This window comes from Neolamprologus brichardi, chromosome 7, assembly GCF_056152115.1.
Source record: "Neolamprologus brichardi isolate AB-2024 chromosome 7, ASM5615211v1, whole genome shotgun sequence".
Taxonomy (NCBI): Eukaryota; Metazoa; Chordata; class Actinopteri; order Cichliformes; family Cichlidae; genus Neolamprologus; species Neolamprologus brichardi.
In genome coordinates this window covers 40,800,157-40,821,842 of record NC_142110.1, presented here as the reverse complement: position 1 = coordinate 40,821,842, position 21,686 = coordinate 40,800,157, and the positions used below count along the sequence as shown (strand labels likewise).

The 21,686-nt window shown below is 41.0% G+C and overlaps 1 protein-coding gene across 1 annotated transcript; it reads right to left on the bottom strand.

The window, feature by feature from the left end:
- Positions 1–138: 138 nt before the first annotated feature.
- On the bottom strand, positions 139–13,412 carry LOC102799609 (ras-GEF domain-containing family member 1B-B-like). The gene is made up of 14 exons (XM_006795568.3): positions 13,178–13,412; positions 7,091–7,630; positions 6,837–6,959; positions 6,301–6,438; positions 5,951–6,166; positions 5,699–5,773; positions 3,234–3,326; positions 2,976–3,078; positions 2,809–2,888; positions 2,554–2,649; positions 2,370–2,465; positions 2,055–2,178; positions 1,869–1,941; positions 139–1,758 (listed from the first exon to the last, which is right to left on the bottom strand). The coding sequence occupies exons 2-14, from the start codon at positions 7,622–7,624 to the stop codon at positions 1,725–1,727; spliced, it is 1,785 nt and encodes a 594-aa protein (XP_006795631.1). The 5' UTR covers positions 7,625–7,630; positions 13,178–13,412; the 3' UTR covers positions 139–1,724.
- Positions 13,413–21,686: the final 8,274 nt, after the last annotated feature.

The following is a 21,686-nucleotide window of genomic DNA, read 5'->3' as shown; positions in this document are numbered from 1 at the left end:
GGCAACACTGCTAACCACTGTACCACCACACCATCCCATGTTTGCATGTATGAGTAGTAAAAAGAAATATATTGAATTAATTTACTTGTTTTACACAACTTGTGATGGTCAAATCACCAGATTAATGATTTTTGCAGCATTGCACTTGCTTTAGTTGCAGATGCAGTCCTGTTTTATTTAGTTCTTCTAATCTTTATACGCCTGCTCACTCTTGTTCTGATAATGTCCTGGTTGGACTACGTGGTGCTCAGCTGATCTATTTTATCAGGGTGAACAGTCAAAGATGCATCAGCAACCTCTTATATGTAGAGCCCAAAGCTGAAAGCCTGGGTCAAGAAAAGGAGCACAGTGTTTTCATGATTCTTTTATTTGAAAGAAAATAGATCATTCTCTTTACACAAAGACCTTCAGTACAAGTACCCTGACTGATGACACAAAAGATACACAAAAAAGTAGCATATATGACAAATAAAATGACATAAAACACAGCACTCACAAGTGGATCACACACACATCAACACAGCTGAGATGAGAAGAATAAAAATCCTGTTTCTGTACACACACACACACACACATCAGTTTGCACTCATAATAGTGTTTTTTTTTAATATGTAAACTGGTGTTTGATAGCTTAACAACACAAAACCAGCCAAAAAACAAGCTCCTGGCAGAACATCAAATAAAGTACATAAAAAAAAAAAATTCAGCCTTCTGATACAAAATACGACTTAATACTATAGCATAGAAAGTTGCCTATATTACACAAGAACACTCTGAAGTGCATTTTAATGTAGTCTGCATGGTTATTATGTTGCTGTCACTTACACAGTTTTGTATCACCACCAGAGTCAAAGTGTGCACATCACAAAATGCTTAGCACTGAATAACATGTGGTTGATAAAAGCACCGTGTCAATGCACACTGGAATAATGTTGCTGATGTACTGCCACGTATTATGAGCTTCCATTACACAAAGATATCAAATGACAGTGCAAAGTGGGAGCTAATGGAGTGGATGTGGTGCAGGTTCTGCTCGAGGTGTTAGCATTAAAACTGAGGCATCCAACAAGACAAGCAGCAATACCACAAGCAGCTGTTAGCCCGTTATTTATAACGCAAATTGATGCAAGTCAGTCCTTTCCTTTGAGATTTCAAATCTCTGTGGTCCTCAGCAACGATATCTGCAGGCAAGGAGCGTTAATGTAGCTTTGAAACTCATTTAGGTCCACGATGACTTCGTTTAGAGATGAAACCTTCCCTTCAGCGTGTAAGTCAATCCACAATATGAGGAAAGTGTGGCAACCGCTGGAGGTATAAACCCAGTCTGCAGACCTCTGGCCAGTCGTCTGATATTCTCTGAGCGCCTTGGACAGAGCTGATTTTACAGAAGCAGCACAGCTGATCCAGGCTCTTCTTGAGAATCATTAGCTTCATAAATGATTTAAATCCATGAAGACTTGTTGGAAAAGAGGTTACAATAATAACATAAAATGGGCTTCTTTGGCACTGGATGAATTTTATGGAATGAGTTCTGTGGAGTGCTCCTTGTGATCTCAAAGCCCAAATACAGTAATATAGGCAGGATGTGGTCCCAGCTTGTTTGAAGTCCAACATCTTAACTGTGGCCATAAGAATCTTCTGTGTCCATATTATAAAACGGAGAAACCTGTAGCTTTAAGACACCTGATTAATTTTCAGTCTTTAAAGCAGAGATATCCCTGGCCTTAGGTCCGATTCTCTCGATGGAGAAGCGAAGATCTAAAATACACAAGATAAGTAACCAGTGTTATTACACTCAAAAATTGCCCTTTTTTGCATTAGTATAAGGTTTGGGATATGTGGGTGTGTGGACATATGTCTACACCTACCGAAGTGACCTGCGACTGTCTTTCTCCATGTTGTTCTCTGGTCCTTCACTCTCATATGAAGCCAGATGCAGCTCTGCAACAATAAGATAAACAATAATGGCTTTGTTTGTTTCCTAAAGCTGACAAACTATACCAAACATTTGTATGATTTACATCTCCACAACGCAGGGGAGACTGAATACTGACCGTCTTCGGTGAAAATGGGTGTTGTGACAAGGTACTGAAGGATTCGCCGGTCTCTGTCGAACGGACAAACAACCTGACGCCAAACCAGGAACTCGCTCACCTGTTTTGCAAGCTCCCAGAGTTTCTGTGGAGACAGATTGTACAATAGATTATAATGGGCAGATGAAAGAAAAGCATCATGAAGGAAAATGCATTGCTCTTTTTAGCCACAAGGGGGAGTCACAACATCACATGTAAAAGCCTGAACCTGTACTGCTACAAATCTGACCGTTTTTAATCATTTAAACAACATCATCTTCTGAAATGTGTCCTAACCTCAAAGTTTATGTGTCCATTGGGCAGCCTACTGGCACAGCCTTCATTCAGGAAGTAGATGTCTTTAATGAGGAGACTGAAGAAAGGAATCACAATCTGGAGGAGAAACACACCAGGTCATTTATGTACACATTCACCACCTGGAGCTTTTTATTTTCAGAGTAAATCCTGGGTGCTCTCTCACCTTCTCCTGGCTGCTGTGTGCGGTCTCAGACCTCTGGGTAGCACCGCGGAGCGCAGTGCGGTAGTTACTGAAGTTACTGGATGGGTCCATCTGGTGCTGAATGAGAGCACACACAAGAGATGGCCATCAAACGCAAATCCGTGTGGGCATGCTTAAAGTTTGCACATGGTGAGGGTTTGAAATCCTGAGCAACTTGAAATCTTAAGTTTACATTACACTACACAGGATTCACTGCTGCATGCCAATTGTCCTTACCTCCAGAATTTCAAACTTGTCCGTGTTGACTTTATTCCAGGTTTTCTTCAGTCTGGCGACAGGACTCATGTTCATCCCAGCTGGACACAGAGAAAGGGTGAGTAAATGCAGAGCACTTACGGGTCAGATCGATCCAACAAGCTGTATGTGTGGCATCAAATACTCACTGATGATGGCCATGAGAGAGTTGAAGTTTCCAATGTTGAAACACTCCTGAGCAACATCGATGAAGAACTCTATGATCCGCGCTCTGTGTTTCTTCTTCATCGGCTTAAATGAGGGAACAAACAGAGCAAGTCAGTACAAATTCAATATATGTACAAAATTATCCACCTTTGGAGTGTAGTAAGAATCTAAGAGTGGTTTGTAGTTCAGCTGTGCATTCAAAGGCGTTCCTTGGTCCAAAACGAATCACAACAACTTACCATACAGATCTCAGTGGCCACAAGATAGCTCAGTCTGTTGAACCAGCTGACGTAAGCTTCCAGGTTGCTAGTTTTACGTTTCCGAAAGAAACCCTGAAACACAAATTATGGCATAATTAAAACAAAGAACAAGTCTAGATCTGAGTGCATTTCTGTCTGTATTTCATTATTTTTGAAAGAAGTTAAACATTTAAAACTGTGAGTCACAGAAAGGACCATTTCGAAATTAAATGAGATCTTAGAACTTAGATCTCTTTCATTTTATGGACCCCTAAAGCTCTGACACCTTCATAAATTCCATCACTCACGTTCAAATGTGAACTTACATTAACCTCCTAAGACCCGAACTCTTCCACAGCATGCATTTTTAATTTCTCTTTGATATTTGGGTATTTTGGGACTCGATGAATGTAAAAACAAAGAATAACCAGATTTTTTTTTTTTTACCTGATTTTTGCTTCTAAGAAAAATCAGAGCCACATATGAGGATATTTGTTTAAAATTTCGATAGAACAGTGGCAGTATAATGTCCTCTTAAGTGGATATCAGGCCCTTGCAGAGCAAAATTTTGTATTTTGGTGTAAATAACCCAAAATGTGATGTCCACATATGTGGATGCCAGGTCCTAGGAGGTTAAATTATATCTGTACTACTTTCAGCTCATCATCTATCATTTTTAGCTAGCAAATGGTCCGCGGCATTTAACCAAAGCTATTGGCTTATTATTTTAATGTTTGCCCTCTGTTTAAATTTAAGGCATGATTAACATTTGCATTTTATCAATTTCTGTAACTGAAAATTTCAACAGGTTATCCACAGCTTTAACCAACACTCTTTTATACAAGATTTTACCTAGCTATTTAAGTTTACATTTAGCTAGTAATTTCCACCTTTTAGCATAATCTTAGCGAGCTATATCCACTGTTTATCTATTATCTTTAGCTAATAATTCAACTCATACTCTAAGCTAGTTATACTGCCATAACTAACAATTTCCAGCTTTTTCCATGCTTCTAAAGTAATTGGTTACTGTGTATCTGTTTTTCTTTTACTGACAATTTTTATCCACAGACAGCCAACAACTTCAACTACAGACAAACTTAACAATCTTTCAAATATATGTTTTCTATAGATCTTATCTATTTTAATTATCTAATAAAATACCCTTTTATTATTGACGTTTCTGCTTGGAGGTAGGTCTGCTCAATTCTTTAATTATATTTTAATTTCCGCTTTGTTTTACTTTTTCCTCATATCAGTCAAGCTAATGTTTGTACCTTTGTACCTTTTGGCTACTTGTTGGTCTTCTATTAATATTTGTTCCCCGAGATTCAGCATCATCAGCATAATCTTCTTAAGGTTAGCCAATAAATTATTTTATAAATCAGAAATAGAAGGAGACAGACTGCTGCTCCTCTATAATTTCCTTTGCTAATGGATCCTGACAGCCTTCACACCCACACAACCTCTGGACCTGCACTGAAGCCTGTGACGTGTCTACTTGTTATTTTCATCTCATTTACATCTACTTTGGTGCCTTTTGTTTTTTTTTCTATAAGGACACTCTGTGGTGAACTTGTTTCTCAGAGGCCCTTTTATATAAACAAACATTATAAAAGCTCTGTATAAATAAATTTGACTTGTCCGTGATGATGTAATCTCAGAGATTCATGGCTCTATTAAATGCTTACACAACAGCGACAGCCCACTCCACTCCAAACTTCCCCTTCTACACTTCAGGACCCCTTTCGCTGACTCAACTGCTCTTTTATACAAAATGGGTCTTATATAACTGGCACAGCACTGGTTGGAGCACGGCTACAAACAGTGGGTGAGCACTTGTTCTCAGCAGCAGTGATTGAATACGACCCTTCAGCTCACTTACAGGTCCCTCAGATTCACTTAGACATATGCAAAAGGACTTTTTCATACTGTGTCTGAGCTATGTTAAAAATAACACTGCACAAATTGTTATCTATCTGCCAGTAGATTCTCTGATGTGGTTTCCAAAGCATATTTACTTTAACTGAAGCAGACCACAAATTACACCCAAAGCAGGCCCAGAATATACTTCAAATCAAAACAATAAAAATTGACTCAAAATAACTGCAATCGTCTGCAGTCCTTTGATGCTGATAATTATAAAGAGGTCATGTTACTGTGTTTTCAAGCCGTCTTTACACAGTAAAGCTGCACGCAGCAAGCCATAGCTGTTAGATCTATCTGCTAATTGCGACTGGAATGAGATTAATTTATATGACTTTGCACAAGCTCCTCATGTCTCCAGTTTTATCATGTAGAAGTTCAAAAGGAAAAAAGCAAATAATGAAATGAAAAGTAAACCTAAGCCTGCAAGTTCCTGAGTGAGAAGATGGGAATTTTTGTGAGCTGCTTGTCCAAAACTCTATCTAAAACGCTGGAGGTAGAGCTAAGCTAAGCGTTTTTTCATTCAAACTCAATTGTACCTTATGGTTCTCCAGAGGATCCTTCATGGCAAACGTCTGGATGAACTCCTCGGGACCAATAAAACTCAGTCGGTCCTGAGGGCAGAAAACAGAACATAAAAACAGTTAAGACAATGACAACAGCATAAGACAGACAATCATAAAAGCTCGTTAATATAATCTACAGACGTGTTTCGAAGGACTGAAAACAATTTCTCTCTACAGAATCCGATAATAAGCACAGGCACCTAAGTTTTAACGCCAACTTCCTACCAGTTCAATGTGTGTAAGCTGCTGGGCGAGGACGAAGGGATCGTCGCACATGCTCAGTACGTCGCTCCGCTGAGCTGATGCTTGCTTGCTCTTCAAGGAAGCGGGACGCTCCATTGCCGCCGCATTGAGCGCAGCCACAGCCTCCTCGTATTGGCCGAGGGCAGAGAGGCGTTTGATAAGACGCTGGGTCATCTGCTGCATGGCTCGCCAAGAGTACTGCAGCGTGACACAGACAGCACAAATAATGAAAACTATGACAGGGAGGTGTGAATGAACTTGAGATATTTATGTTGAATTATTGCAAATTCATTGCATGAGACGTTTTAACTACAGGAGCTCTGAACGCTAACCTCGTCCCCTCGGGCCACGTGAAGCGTCATGTCTTTAAGGCAGCGCATCATCCTCTCGTCCCTGAAGTCGTATGGAAACGTCTCAGTCCACTCGGTCAGCAGCTGCACCAGCTTAGGGGCCACCTCACGGAAACGAATCTGAAAACCATCAGATGGCGCACTAAGTGACACTCAGGCAGACATGATTTGATTTATCTTATGAGTAAATCTCTCTCTGGTCAATAATCTAAATGGCATGGCCCTCATATCTTTTAAAACACACAAGAGTAGCCACAGCTCGCTGCTTTTCTAAGAGCATATTCTGCCATTATTTATTTTATCTTTGCAGTTTCTGTTTCCGAGTGTTCCCTTGCCTGGATTTTATTTGCTTGGGGAAAAAAAAGCAGATAAATACTTTCTCTCAGAAAGAAGCATGTGGGTGAGAGAGCTTGTGGATTTTATAGTGGGTGGAAGGTTGTGTGGGAGCAGAGAGTGAGTGTGACGAGAAGAGAAGCAAATTATAGCCCTGTGTGTGTTTGTGTGTGTTGCCAGCCCACCTTATCCAGCAGGGCATCTCCAGACCGCTGCTGCTCCACACACAGGTGACAAACCCTCGTCATGAGCTCGTAGGGGGGCAGGAAGAGGCGTGAACTCAGCAGGAAAGTGAACACATACGACCTCTGATGAGGAGGAAAGAACAAGAAGAGAAAGGTCAACACAGCCAGGACAGCCGACCTCTTTTCTCAGACTCAACTCGTCTATTCTAGACCACTTTGTTTCTCACAAAAAGACCATGTTTCCTGTAACGTACGTCAGGGTAGTAGTCCACTGTGGGAACCAGGTGCTGGATCAGAGCCTCAAGAGATGCAGACACCAAGCTATTGTCATGGTAACACATCTCCCCGTAGCTGGTGGTGACGCCGTGTCCGTAAAACCGCGCTTTCGCCGCAGCTACGTTGTTGTTGTTACGACAGGACTGGTCGCTGCTGCTGCCGCTGCTGCCGCTCGTGTGACGATGTGCGCGGCCTGGACAGGAAGTGCTGTGCTGGCGAGGGCTGTGAGGCTGCGGCGAGGAGTATGGGTTTTCAGACAGAGCGCAGCTGGTGTAATGATGCTCCTTCGCATTCACAGAGGAGACAGAGGCGCTCCGATAAGCCCCGCTGTGAGGCTGAGGTATGTCGTAGGGGTTCTCTCCAACAGAGTAGGCGCCGTTGTAGATGTTCTCCCTCGCAGGTTTCGGGACAGTGCTGCTCCGGTACGGGCTGGTAGGTTGTTGGTGGTTGGCATTGCTGCTGTAAGGGACGCAGGAGCTGAACTTCCCAGCATATGGCGTTGTTGGAGGCATGATGACCTTTACAAAACATACAAGGAGTAGGTTAGGGGTGAGAAATAAAGATTAACAGCCTATTTATATGCAATTTCATGACATGATAATACATTTTCTCAGTCAGCTGAGAAATACATGATGGATAACATGCAATCTTGAATATATGTTTTTCATAATTCACATGAAGATACATCTCCCAGCCAATTTAAAGATTCCCAATAAGCCAGATATGATAAACAGGCAACAGGGAGGGTTTCTTTTTTTTTCTTTTTTTTTTAAAGATAATTTAGATTTGCTTCCTGAAACCTCATTCTAAAGCCAATCTTTCTGGAACTGGGTATGAAATATCCCAGGAAAATTAAGAGATGATTGCACAGCCTAAACAGGAAAAGAGCAACAATCAGTAGGTTTCCCCGGGTATCTGAAACAGTGGACGGCACAGGAAGAGGCCCAATAAAAATAAAACATTGCATTTAGTTTGTAGAAACAGAGGCTTTCAAAGTGACACTTTGCATTACTCAAACAAATCCTGACAAGTTATAATACTAGACATGTGGGTGTTGAATGAAGTAGAAAGACTTCTGTGATTAAATTAAAGCAGATCTTTGTTTTCATTTTCTTTCTCCTTACCCTTACTGCAGTGTCTATGTCCAATTAACCATCAACAAATTATAACTCCATTGCACAAGCCAGTTTTAAAGAATAATTATGACGCAGTTTCTTTCGTTGATCAGCTAATCCATGATTTCCCAAAGGTTTCCCAATAATTATGGCACAACAGTTGTCAACAGACCAATCCTTTTATAGTCAACTTGAAGTCACAAAATCGTGACTAGTGTCTCTTGCAGCATCTTACTGCGTTAGCCTGCCCGTCTCTCTGGGAAGCCGAGTGTTGTGAAAATACGTTTAAGCAACTCCATCACGCAAAGGAAAGACTTAGGAATGTCTGTGAAAGGAATTACACTTAATCACATAATTTTACCCCTCCTCTGTCTATACTTTCTGGTTCTGAACACAAACATTTCTCCTTTGGACATTTACAGCTTGGAGAAAGTCATTTGTTGGTGAAAATTTCTACAAATCAGCTTATACTCACAACAACAACCTGCCAGATGACACAACAGCAGTGGACACCCCCCCCCTTTGTCTTAATGGTTAATATAATTGGATTTGAGTTGGGTAAGCTGATCCCAGATCACCACCGAGGCGTGCTTTAACTCTGGAGCCATCTTTATCCTGCTACTGTTGTCTGTCTTGGCACCACATGCCAGCATAAGCGAGCCACACACAGTTACATACGAGCAATGCACATATACTGTGCCAGAAACAAAACCCTGCAGGAATCCAGCAGACTTTTGTTTGTACATCACAGTGCCGACAGAGGAGTGTCTGCCTGAGCCAACATCTTACGCACACACACCCTTGTCCACAATGGCGCCTAGCCCCATGCCGGAATAATCCAAACACACACACACACACACAAACAAATGATGGCTTGAGCGATGCACGCACACACACACACACACACACACACACACACACACATATACCACAATGTTTGGCATGTTGCCAGTGTAAGCCAGTCCAGTGCCAAACCATCTTTTGAACTCTGTGATCTCAGCCTGCTGTTCTTCTTCTAACTTAGTTAGAGATTACAGTGTCTTTACCTTCCTCGAATTACAAATGCAATCTGGAAAAGCATGGCTGCGGTGGTCAAGTTGAGATAAGAGTCCTCTCAGTAATATTTACTCCAGTGTAGATGCCTTTTGTCCTTCTGTTTGCATTGGAAGGTGACCTTGTGCAAAGGGGGAAAACTAAGAAATTGGAAAACAATCCTGTGTTTTTCCACACGGACTTCCTGAAAAGTTGACCCTTTGGATAGTTGCGGTTTCCCCGCTGCTGCACTGCAATTGCACTCTTTCTAAATCATAGGTTGGACTCTCCGTGAATGACTTAATGATGGCATTGGGAGTATAATTTCATATTAAAAGCATTGTTTATATTGTCTTGTTTGTAAACTTTGAAGATTGCAGGCTTAAGAAGCAGACTGATGTGAATATAATAATACAGGAAAAAGCAAAAAATGTACAGTGATGTAAGAACATTTTTACCAAGAAAACCACTTTTGTACTAGACCGTTAAACGTCTGTGCATTTTCTTACCAGCTGGCATCGAAACAAGACTGCAGCGCCCATTGGCTAAATGTCATGAAATGGTTAAAACAAATTGAACTTTTGATGGTGCAGCAGGAAAACCTCATCCACTAATGGATTTACACCAATAAAACGTGCTCGCGCCGCAACAACAAGACAAGCCAATTCGGCGGATTTAAAAAGGTCTTCTGTACATGAAAGCTGCCCATGTCTGGCTTTTAATGAATCTGAAGGCGTTGTCAGAATACTTTTTTCTAAAACCATTTAATGTGGTTTTAAAGAGTACACCTAGCAATGCTGTGCCCTACAGGAGGAGGGGGACGGGGCAGGGGAGGAGGTCTTCAACAATAGAAGCATTATCTATCCTGTCATGGCATTAACAACCACACAAAGACCCCCAGGAAGAGATCAGAGCAGATCCCAGCAGATCAGACACACACAGCAGCTTTCACACACTCTGGTCTCTGCTGTCAGGCCATACGACGCCCAGCCTCTGCGTGAGCTGAGCCTGGGATCATTTTTACATCAGTCAAACCAGAAAAGCAGACTTTACTCATTCTTCTCTAAGGTGGGACCTCTTATTATAGCTCTTGTGCAGTGAAGTCACAAATAATAATCTGCCAGGCTTAAACAAGGACAAGACTTTTTGTTTATGACTTCAATAAAACATCAAAACAACATATCGAAACCCATTTACTGGCCTTAGTAGAGATCGCTTTATTTATACAAAATAAAAGCTACAAGGTACTGACCCAAGAACAGCCTGGACCAACTGCCTTAGCTTAGATGAGACAGGGGTTTGTTTGACTCCTGCTTTTTTTTTTTTTCTTTTTTTTTTAAAAACATCTAATAAAATTCGAAGACTTTAAGCAGCTGGTCAGTAGCAAGAAAACAACAGTCACATTTTCTAAATTAGCACCTTGTCTTCTGCAAAGTTCAGCAGGTAGGTTAACACAGTGTGTACCCATAAAAATGGTGTCATGAGAGGAGCAGCGGAGTAAGCTGAAGGCAGAGCCTGCGCCTGATAAGAGGATCCATAAAACTATTTGTGAGAGTGTTAAGATGTCAATGTACTGCAATGCTATCTTACTTCTACTTTGTACCCAATGTACTTTGACACTAATGAGGTACAACACACAAGGTGGGTGAGTGAGAGAAGCATGACAGTCTGGAGGAAACTCCTGACAGCCGGGATTATGGTTATCAATAATGAGGCCAAAGTTCAGACTGTGCTCATGACACTTATTTGTGGCTTGCGTGTACAAGAGTTAACCTTTTAAAGAGACGCTGTACAATGATGTCACTGACGATTTGTCGATTTACGTGGGAGGACTAGTAACTTCACCTCACAACATAATATCGTAGAAAAATAAGATGGCTCTTCTTTTAATTTTTTATGATTGAGCACATCAGAAGTCAGCCAACTGAACCTTTTAAAGATTATAAGACTGGACAGATTTACCACATGTTGCTTGCTAATCACTTCACCATGTGCCAATTATGCTTTCTGCAATGGTACACTAGTTATATATTTAATTATTCTTTTACAGCCACCGAATGATTCAAGTTAAAGCAAGCTGCTGGTGTTAATTGAAAAAATAAAGCCCCTTTACACCCTGTGGTGCAAACAAAAGCAATCATCTCAAACTCCCACCAGGGTAAGTTGAAATAAAATACAAAATGTATTGCTGCAGGTCTCCCCTGCACAAATACATTTGGTGTGAAGAACATTCTAGTGCTCCTCCATGTCAGGTTTTAATTTTCAAACAGCCCCATAAATGCAGCATGCCAATGGACCAAGATGCCTTCATGTGTTCTGTGCAGGAAAATTTTTTTTATGTGTTTATGGGGACATGACAAGGACTTAGGACACATCAGTAGTGAAAGTCAAGACACATGCAGTGATTTTAAAGGGAGGATAGATCTGTTTTTTGGTTATGCAATAGATTTTCAAATCCCTTTAGGTAAAAATTGTCTGACACATTGACTTTGGGGGTTTTGCAATTACAGAAAAAGCCTCCTTGATGAAATTCTTTATATCTTTGTCCAGATGTTGTTTTGTTCTGCTTGGCTGTCCAAGCATCAGAAGCTCCAACCTATAATGCTTCAGGATTGCATTCTGAGTGCAGGAAAGCAAAGTCACATGTCATCAAAGTACCAACCAAATTGCCAAACCAAAGTAGGAGGAAACAGCCCTAGTGTCCAAACAAATGTGGCGCAAGGAAGTGTGCAGGTCAGGGGAGGCCCACAGCAAAACACCAGAGGCTGGGACCCGGTGCCTGGTTTAAAAATCTGATAGATAGGCAAACAGAGCCGGACACAAATACCAGACTCAGATCGACAGGAGAGATACGCACAACAGGGCTCAACCACTTATGAGCCTGTTGTCTTCTTTTATTTCCATACACAATGGATTCAGTGATGCACTTTCATACAAATACACACACCTGTCTCCCGTATCATCTGGTAGGCTAGTACAGTATTAACCTACAGCCAGAAAGGATAAACACTACTACAAAGCTATATTAAACCTAAGCTTGTTTGGGGATGGAGGGGTTGACTACCAACCTCTGTACAACACACAGATGTCAGCATTTAATTTTAACTTGGAGTAAGTTGACTTTGAGGAAGTTCCAAAGACTCAAATGTTGCTGGCACCCTTCAGACCGCCTCGGTTAATAATTAAATTAGTTTAACTATTTAATGTGAGATTTATTTAAGCAGCTTCACAAGCTCACAGAGTACTGACATTCTTTTAAGTGACTGTGGGTTTGTGTAGAAGTGTGTGGAGGCTTTTTCCTTGGCCAGCAGCACACACATTTTTTCTGCCATTCTTTCTTCTTTTCCCTACAGACACACTCACACAATCTGTTACACACACACACACACACACACACACACACACACACACACACACACACACACACACACACAAACCAGCCCAGCATGCCTGGTTAGCATGATGGGGTTCAGACTGAGTCATAACACACTAAAAGTAAAAGCTGACTGTGAAAAAGTCATGCTGTGCAAGCATGGTCCCATCGCAGGTGCTGGTGAGTAATACTCGTTTGAGTCTGACAACCAGCCTAATTATAAACTCCTATGGGTGGCACAATAACAACAACAACAACAGGTCGGGAGTGAAACTGGGCGTTTAGAGAGAAAATAGTTCATCAGATATAGATCACTTTCAAATATTAGGTGAAGTAAATACGTTTTTTAAATAATAATAAAAAAAACTAGGAAACTTTAATCAACTTTTGCGCAAAAAAAGGCATTTCTATAACTCGATTATGCCTATGCGAAAGTTATCTGTTTATATTTCAATAGCAAAAATTGTTTTATTATCACAAAATGAATAAAGAGTAGTATATCGTTTCTCGAAAAATCCACATAAGCAACACTCCAAACAACTTACCTCTGAAATGGTGCTACTCAGCGTCCAAATACTGTGTCTCTGCCAGTAACCTTTGAGAAAATTAAAAGGAAAACAGGTTTTCCACGCTACTTCGAGTCTTTCTCACGTCGAGGAGACGCTAAAAGTGTAACAAACAGGTAAATCTTTTAGCTGCTGTGAGTCCATGCAGTGCTCTTCTCCACTGTCTGTCTCCGCTCTTGCTTCTTTGAGTATTTGAACAAGCAAAAGCTCGCAATAACCCACAAAGCCAGACGTATTCAAATGAGTTCCACAGAGCCGGGAAAACTGACCAATCAACGCAAGGGGGCGGGTGGCGACTAGGCCCAATCACAGAAAAGGGGTCGAAAAATCAAAAATCTCCCAAGTTCTGATTGGCTGACTCCCTCTCCATCTAAGTTCTGTCTTTTCGAGTAAAGCCTGGCAGCGAGTGTTTTTGTTGGAGAGCTGAAATATGGAAGGTATACGGTTTCCGTCGGGAATGTGTTAGTGTGTGTGGCTTTATGCTGGTCTTAGTGACTTAAAATATAAGAGAAAAAAATCCCTGAATAGTGTTTTATTTGTGTTTCTGTAGGGCTTATATATTTCATGAATTGGACAGTATGTGTTACTCAGAGCACTTGGTTTCACTTTTTCCTACCTGCCAAATGTTGCCATTTATTTCAGCACTGTAAGGAAATCTGTGTGGAGTGGTCAGATTGTTTGCTGACATTGGCTCCTGTATTACCAATTCTCTATAGTTTGATACTTTCGATTCTTCATCTGGCATCTTGGAAGCCAAACCAGGGATTTTCCTGCATGGAGGAAAATCTTGGCTCCTCCCTACAGCAAAGGAGAAAAAAATCACTGGCATTGTAACAATATTCTGTTTATTTCATTTTTGTGAACCCTAATCAACATTTTTGTTTATTTAATAGCTGGTTACAATAGGATAATGTATAAATATTTGTCAAATAAGCTGACATGGACTACTTGTGCATATGATCTGTAACAAGCAGCATTATGTAATCTTTTGCAAAAAAAAAAGAGAAGAATACTGCAAAAGTGTGCGGCAATGTGGCTGAGAGGGGGACTTATTAACAATTAATAACAATGTTGATCTCTCGAAAACATTTGTTACTGATCACTGTCTTTCTGTTTGAGATGAAATATGTTCTTTAAAATTGGATTAGCTCCTATTTTAAACCTTCTCCTGGGATATATGAGACTATTCTCTGTTTAAAGTGTTCATGTCCTTCATTTAAAGGATATTTTAGTTTCTGTCAGCACTTCACTAAGAGATAAAAGAATTGCCAAACTTGGTTTCAAAGAGCAGAGGAAACCCAAATGTGTTATTTGACTCTATCAGTGATATTGTCGCTCCTGGTCTACCTGCTTTTCCCATTTTCTTCAAAGGAATGTTGCAAACTTTCTTACTTAGCTGATCTGGTCAAATTATTTGGCTTGATAAAAGCATCTTCCTACTGTTGCGACATTTTACCTGAATTCCTGTTCATAGGTTCCTGTGTGCTGTAATCTACGTATCACTGGTGTCTAGTCAACTCCCTGCTTATTTTAAGACTATGGTTATCCACCCAGTTTAAAAACAAACAAACAAGCTTTACCCTTCACGTCTTAGCAGTTGCAGACAAATTTCAAAATGAGTCTTTTTTCCCCCTAAGATTTTAAAAAATGTTGTGGTTAAGCAGCTTTCATTTGCTCTATACAAATACATTCCACTGCTCGTTCCACTGAAACACCTTTTCTTAGACATCTTGATGTGAAATGATGCGGAAAAATGTTCTGTTTTAACGATGCTGGACCTGATCTCTGCCTTTGATACTTTTTACCTTGGAGTGGGTCTCTTCATATCGGTCTGAACAATCCTTTTCTGTGGCTGCTTTTAGGTGCAAGTCCTCTTCCACTTCTTTTGCTTATGGTGTGCCACAAGGATCTGTTTTGGGGACCTCGTTTTTTATGTTATATCTGCTCCCTCTTCAGCCCATTCTGAGTCCTTTTAAAGACATTTATATTCAAGAAGTTTTCTCCAACTCCATGAAGAGAAAACAGAAGTCTTTACTTGTGTACCTGACAGATTCATTCCACCTTTGCCAAATCTTCTATCAGGAACCTTTGAGTAGCTTTTGTTTTCACCTTTCACTCTGGATGTTCAAGTTTAAAATTTCATTTCTGGTTCACTCTTGCTTTTATCATTTAAGAAATACTGGCAAGTTGATTTCCAGTGCGTCATGCTCTGAAATGGAAATTGTTATTCATGCCTTTATTTCATCACACCTCAGTTATTGTGGTTTATTGTTTGCTTGTCTTGAAAAAGCTTCCTTGGAACGTCTGCAGGTTTTTCAAAACACTACTGCGAGGCTTCTGACTCAGTTTTCTAAGAACTCACATGTCACAGAATTGCTAATTCAGGTTCACTTTGTTCCCATTTACTTGAGAGTCCATTTTAAGTTTCTGTTTTTTAGCTATTAGAGCTTCGCATGGACAAGCACCAGCATACATCAGTGAAGCTTTACATTTATACATCCTTAGCAGGTCCCTGAGGTCATGGTGATCATGGCCTGCTGGCTGTGCAAGATACAAGGGCAGAGTACATGTCAAAGTTTACAATTACTCAGTGATCACTTTTAAAAATCAGCTAAAAACTCATCTTTGTAAACTCGCTTTTGGGTAACTTTTGTTCTTATGTGCTAGCATTTTTTGTTTTGAAGCACTTTGTAATATTTATCTTCAAACATTCTATATAAATGAAAATTACATTACTTGCTTTACTTTAATTAGTTGTTTATGGCTTCAAACTTTTAATCATTATCATGCATGTAAAGGTGTTATAATGAAAACACTTTTACTTTATTACTCCTGTAAATATATCTGTCGACACAAAAGCCAAACCTGCAGTTTTGTAAAGCCCTTAAACTGCAGCTGAATTGACTAAATTTAAACTAAACACAGTTGTTGACACTCAGTGGTAGTATTTACTCAATCTTATACAATACGATTTTGAAAGAATTTCACAACCCACAAAAGATTGGAGACATTATTCAACCCATGGCACAAAGTTATCCTTAAATTGAAGAGAAAACAAGAAAAATAACATTGTGATGTAACAACAGGAATACCACATGCAACACGGTCAAAGAAAACAAAATTCAGACTTCAACAGAGTGCACCTTCTTCTCTTTTTCTAAATGTTTAGAATATACTCTAAATATATATACTACTCGCCCTCGAACGGTCAAATTTCCTCTGAAATATGGTAATTAAAGCAAGGTGGGTGCACTCCACAGCCACCCCCTCGAGGCACTGCTGCATCCACCTCAGCTCAGTCCGATCATTTTCATTGCATAAACGTCAAATTACATAAACACCAGCTTTAGACTTGCAGCACAGCCGGGCCTTTGGGTTGTGGGTGGCGCTCATTTTTTGATCACTGACGCCTCTTACATTCTGACACATCACCATTCAGGCAAGAATAGCTGAGTCTTTCAGGCTGCGGGGTCTTCTCATTTCAATAACCCAACTCCTACACCAGGCACCCAAGTGCACCGCTTCCGGCTCATCAGTTCATCTGAGACTGAAGCACAACTACGCTCTCATGCATGTGTGTGCACATGCATCTTTTTGCCTTGATACTTGACCTTTGCATTGCTCAGTGACAGCTCTCATTAGATTTGGCTTTGCAGTTGACTACTTGACGCCCACTGATGCTGGAGTGTTGTTAAGGAAGACTTCCTGTCAGAGTGGACGACGTCAATGCAAATACGATTAACCTGAAGAAGTGGTTATAAAGTGTTCAGGATTTGATTATTCAGTAAACTGGCAGCCACGTATCCTGGCATCTGATCACAACGTCACAAATGTCTTTCTGTTTTACATACACTGATTTTAGTTACCTAACTGTCTAAAAGTAAGTGACAGTGTGAGTGGACAAGCGGCAAGCAAATCGTGGCTCAAGAGTTGGGAGTTCGCCTTGTAATTGGAAGGTTGCTGGTTCGAGCCCCGGCTTGGACAGTCTCGGTCGTTGTGTCCTTGGGCAAGACACTTCACCCGTTGCCTACTGGTGGTGGTCAGAGGGGCCGATGGCACCAGTGTCCGGCAGCCTCGCCTCTGTCAGTGCGCCCCAGGGTGGCTGTGGCTACAATGTAGCTGCCATCACCAGTGTGTGAATGTGTGTGTGAATGGGTGGATGACTGGATATGTAAAGCGCTTTGGGGTCCTTAGGGACTAGTAAAGCGCTATATAAATACAGGCCATTTGCCATTTACCAAATGAGCTGCAGGGCCAGACTTAGGCCTGCAGATCATTTATTGGGCTTTATTGGCCCAATAAAAAGGTGGTTTGTTTGAACATGTTAACACATGGGAAGATACATCAAATGCATAAATAAAGTGGATGTCATCCATGGGCTTCAAGAAAATAACTTGCCATGACACGTAGACAGACAAAGCAACAGATGTTCCTCACATCACATTGACATCATTCGTCTCAGCTACTCATTAACTAAAATCATGATTAGGAGAACAGGCAAAGGTAAAATGAAAAGATTGGATTTCATGTCTTACAGGTGAGGCCCTCATTTCATGTATAGGTTCATACAGAGTTTTCTAGGGCATAGTTCTGTGTGACCTGGGAGTAATTTCACTAAATAGTCTCAATTTACCCTTAAATCCGATTTAATCCTGCTTATTTGTACAACTTTTACAACACAAACTTTTACAAAAGCTATAATAGCCACCTTCAAATGTGACCAAGACAATATTATTTAAGATTAAATCATTTAAACACGTGTGTTCAAAAAAACATCGTGTTTTGGATTTCGGGGAAACGGTGACAGGGTTCAAAACAAGTGATGTCAGCCGCCACCAGAAGCAAACCTGTGTGTCGCACTGAGTGTGGGTGTGACTACGCAGTGACAGCTGGGTGAGATCATTACTGTTTGGGAAAGGGGGGAATAAAGAAAGGGGAGAGCTCAAAAACTGGGGGAGGGGTTGAGTATAATGGGTCTTGGGGGCAAATGGGTGGGAGGCTTTTATGGTGACATTCTTTCTCTGAGGAATGTGTGCAGTTGTATGCTGCAGATATATAAAAAGCAGGAGTTCAGTGAAGAAGAAAAGAATTTTAAACACGTCCTGTCTGTGTTTTTCATTTATGCTTGTGACAAGCAAGCTTGAAGACAGCAGAGGTTATAAATAGTGGTGATATGTAGACTATATGAGGGGAGGGGAAGCGACAGAGGAGTGGATTAGGGGGGGAGAGGAAGACGGGTTACTCATAGGCTTCCAGTAAGAGGTCTGACTCAGCTACTGGAAGCCCCTTGACCCTGTCTGGAGACAATATGTTTTCCAATTATCTGTGTTTTTAAGTATGCCAAAGGAAAAAAGGCAGAAAAACAGTGCAGCAGTAAATATGTAAGCTAAACTACAGATTTCACTACTTTCCCTTTTCTGGCTTCAGAAGTGTGTAGAATCTTGTAAACTGTGGAGAGTGCACATCCATCCATGAAGCTGTTCATTTTCTGCTGCTTATCCAGTTCCAAGTCACAGGGCCAGCAGTCTCTGCAGAGCTGTACCACCACTCTCTTCAGCTGTACCACCAAGTTCCCAAGCCAGCATTGAGATATAATCTATCAGTGAATCCTGGATATGTCTCCTCCCCATTGAAATGTATGAAACACCTCACCTGGGAGGCATCCCCATCAGATCCCAGAACCGCTTCCCCTGCTGCAGATCTAAAATAAGTCCCTTCTAGATGCCTGATCTTCTCACCTTGTCACTAAAGGTCACCCCAGACACCCTTCAGGGGAAGCTGATATCTGCTGCTTGTTTTGGGAACCGCCCACAGCTTGAGGCCACTGGTGAAAGCACTGGTGAATGTTGATCAACTAGTCAATCGACAGGTTTGCTGCTGGGTTCAGCGCTGCTGTCAACACAAAAACCCGTACGGTGTCTTTGCAGACGCTCCTTGGATCTGCCGTATGTTCAATCTCAAGACCTCTGATGTACTTGAAATGCCTGACTTGAGGAAACAACTCCTCCTTAAGCCGGGTGGAGCAGGCAATACACCCATTTCTGTCTGAGAACCATGGGCTCGCGCTCAGAGGTGCTGATGCACATCCCAGCAACGCTGCACTCAGCTGGAAACTGATTGCCTTCATTGCTCAGTGAAGACAATAGGACCACATAATCAGCAAAAAGAAAACCTTTGTCCGAGGGCGTACGTAGCAAACTGTACAAGTTTGACCACATTCTTACTGTGATTGTATATCAGCCCCAACAGCGCAAAATCCCAAAGCAAATCCCTCAGGACAGTGTTTTAATATCTTGTCCTTTGCGCACAGATAATGAAGAACAACACTGATTGTATGCTTTTGTCAGTCAGCCAAATCAACAGGCCTCAAATCGGTTTTAATGATGTTTTGACTTCTAGAAAGCACATGAGTATGTGAGTCACCGTTTAGATGAGCTGATTCACTCTTCATCATTCCCCAGTCCTATAAAAAGAAGAGAAACAAACCCCTAATGCATGCACCCCCTCCCTGCCACAAGTCCTGCATGGGCTCATTGTCCCATCCCCTCTCTCATACTGCGCCGTCCTTTCCTTGAAGTGATCCGTCTTTCTCTTAGACCTTGTGACCTTCAAACAGTGTTCCTATAGCGACGCTGAGACGAGAGAAAGGGGATCATTTTCACCCACGGGAACAGTAATGACAGAACCTGCTGATCAGAGACTCCATTATGAGTCACACGGCCGATCTGTGGAAACACGCCAACTTTTGCAGCATATGTAATGTCTCATTCTTCTGTTCATATTTTTTTTTTATTGGCCTTTAAATATTGAAAGAACAAGGGAAATGCAGGTGTTTGATTATGTAACGGATGACTAAGGTTCAAACGTCAGTCGTCATCTGTGTGTGCTTTCTCCTGCTGTCGAGCACAGTTACAAACGCCCGATGAGGCATTAAATCAAGAGAAAGGAACTGTTGTCTCTCCAATGTAAATGACTGTCCCCTCATTCCCCTAACTTTTTGTGTTTTTGGCGTTTTCTACACTTGGCACGGATTTTGTTCTCACTGTTTGAAAATACACAACAGCTCATGAGAAAAAAAGGAGTTTTGTTGTCACCTGGTTATATAACCCATGCAAAAAAGAGGAAACCAAAATTTAGTTGGTGAATTTCCATCCTTAGTGTGAATCAACTGTTTTAAGTTACTTAAATTAAAGATAAAGCAGCAAATTTGAGGGGTAAATTGCCTGATCTTTCAATGAGACACCAACTCCCTCCCCCATCTTTCTCTTTTGACCTGTCTGGCTCTTTCTGTGGAACTCTCTGCTGATGGATGGTATAAAGACAGAGGGACTGTTTCCTGGATGTGCCCTCAACTTCCATGTCACACACACAGATATCCTCCTAGGATGGGAGGTACACATTTAAACACATGACCTACGTCCACACAGGCGCACCTTACATCCTTTTTCAGTAGAGAAGTTAATATCCTTACGTTGACCTACATTTGCCTATTGTTGTTATTGTATACCACAAGTGTCTGATAAAATGCCTGAACATAACAAATCATTCATAATATGCGTGTGCACACATTTTAGGCAGCTTATAAAAACACAGCATGTACCTGTGAAAAGACATGGGAAAAGCGGATGAACCCACGTTACATAATTCTCATCAGGTAAAACGTTCTGCCAAAAGCTACAATGAAAAAGTAAATCAGTGCACAGATAATTATATGATATGTGCAACAGACTTGAGCCACCATTTGTTTCTTAATATTTGGTTAAATGGGAAATGGGTGCAGTGGTTCATTGAAACATGTGCAAACGCACATGGAAATACAGCATTTAGGGCAAAAACAGGTCTGTACAATTTTAGCAAGCTTGAATATCAATATGTGGTTTAATCACCTTCATTGTTCAACACAGCCTGAGAAATCTATAATTTTTCTTTAAGCAGTCTTCAGGAATAGTTCTCCAGGCTTCTTGAAGGACATTCCAAAGCTCTTCCTTGGATTTTGGCTGCCTCTTGTTCCGTTCGCTCTGATGCTTTCCAGATGGTAGGATCAAAATCTGACGGTACTTTTCTGCATTCAAAATTTTGAAAAAATCCCCAACACCACTGGCTGAAAAGGGGCCCCAAACCTTGACAGAGTTTTCACTCTGTTTTACAGATGGCTGTAGACCAGGGGTCTCAAACCTACGGCTCGGGGACCATTTGCGGCCCACGTCACCCCTATTTACGCCCCATATATCGACATGAAAAACTATAATGCAATTTGGCCCTTGAAGTTACTTTTTCTGTTAGGGAGAATTTCTTTGCTGTTAAGTGCAATGTTAAAATAAATTCTTTAAAAAGCAGAAAATTATTTAATATGAAGGTGATATGAGCAGAGATACAAACATGTTGAGGAAATGACTGTGTTAGTTCAGTGATTTGTAAAGAAAATTTTCACTAGCAGTCTGAAACTTATGTACACGTATGTGTGCATTTTTATTTTGTTAAATATGAA

Excerpts from the sequence above, each read along its gene's own strand:
- LOC102799609 (XM_006795568.3), bottom strand. The coding sequence starts at position 7,624 with ATGCCTCCAACAACGCCATATGCTGGGAAGTTCAGCTCCTGCGTCCCT. Across the intron at positions 3,327-5,698 it reads ATCCTCTGGAGAACCATAAG|GGTTTCTTTCGGAAACGTAA; the intron begins GTACAATTGAGT and ends TTTGTGTTTCAG. Across the intron at positions 2,650-2,808 it reads ACAAGTTTGAAATTCTGGAG|CACCAGATGGACCCATCCAG; the intron begins GTAAGGACAATT and ends GCTCTCATTCAG.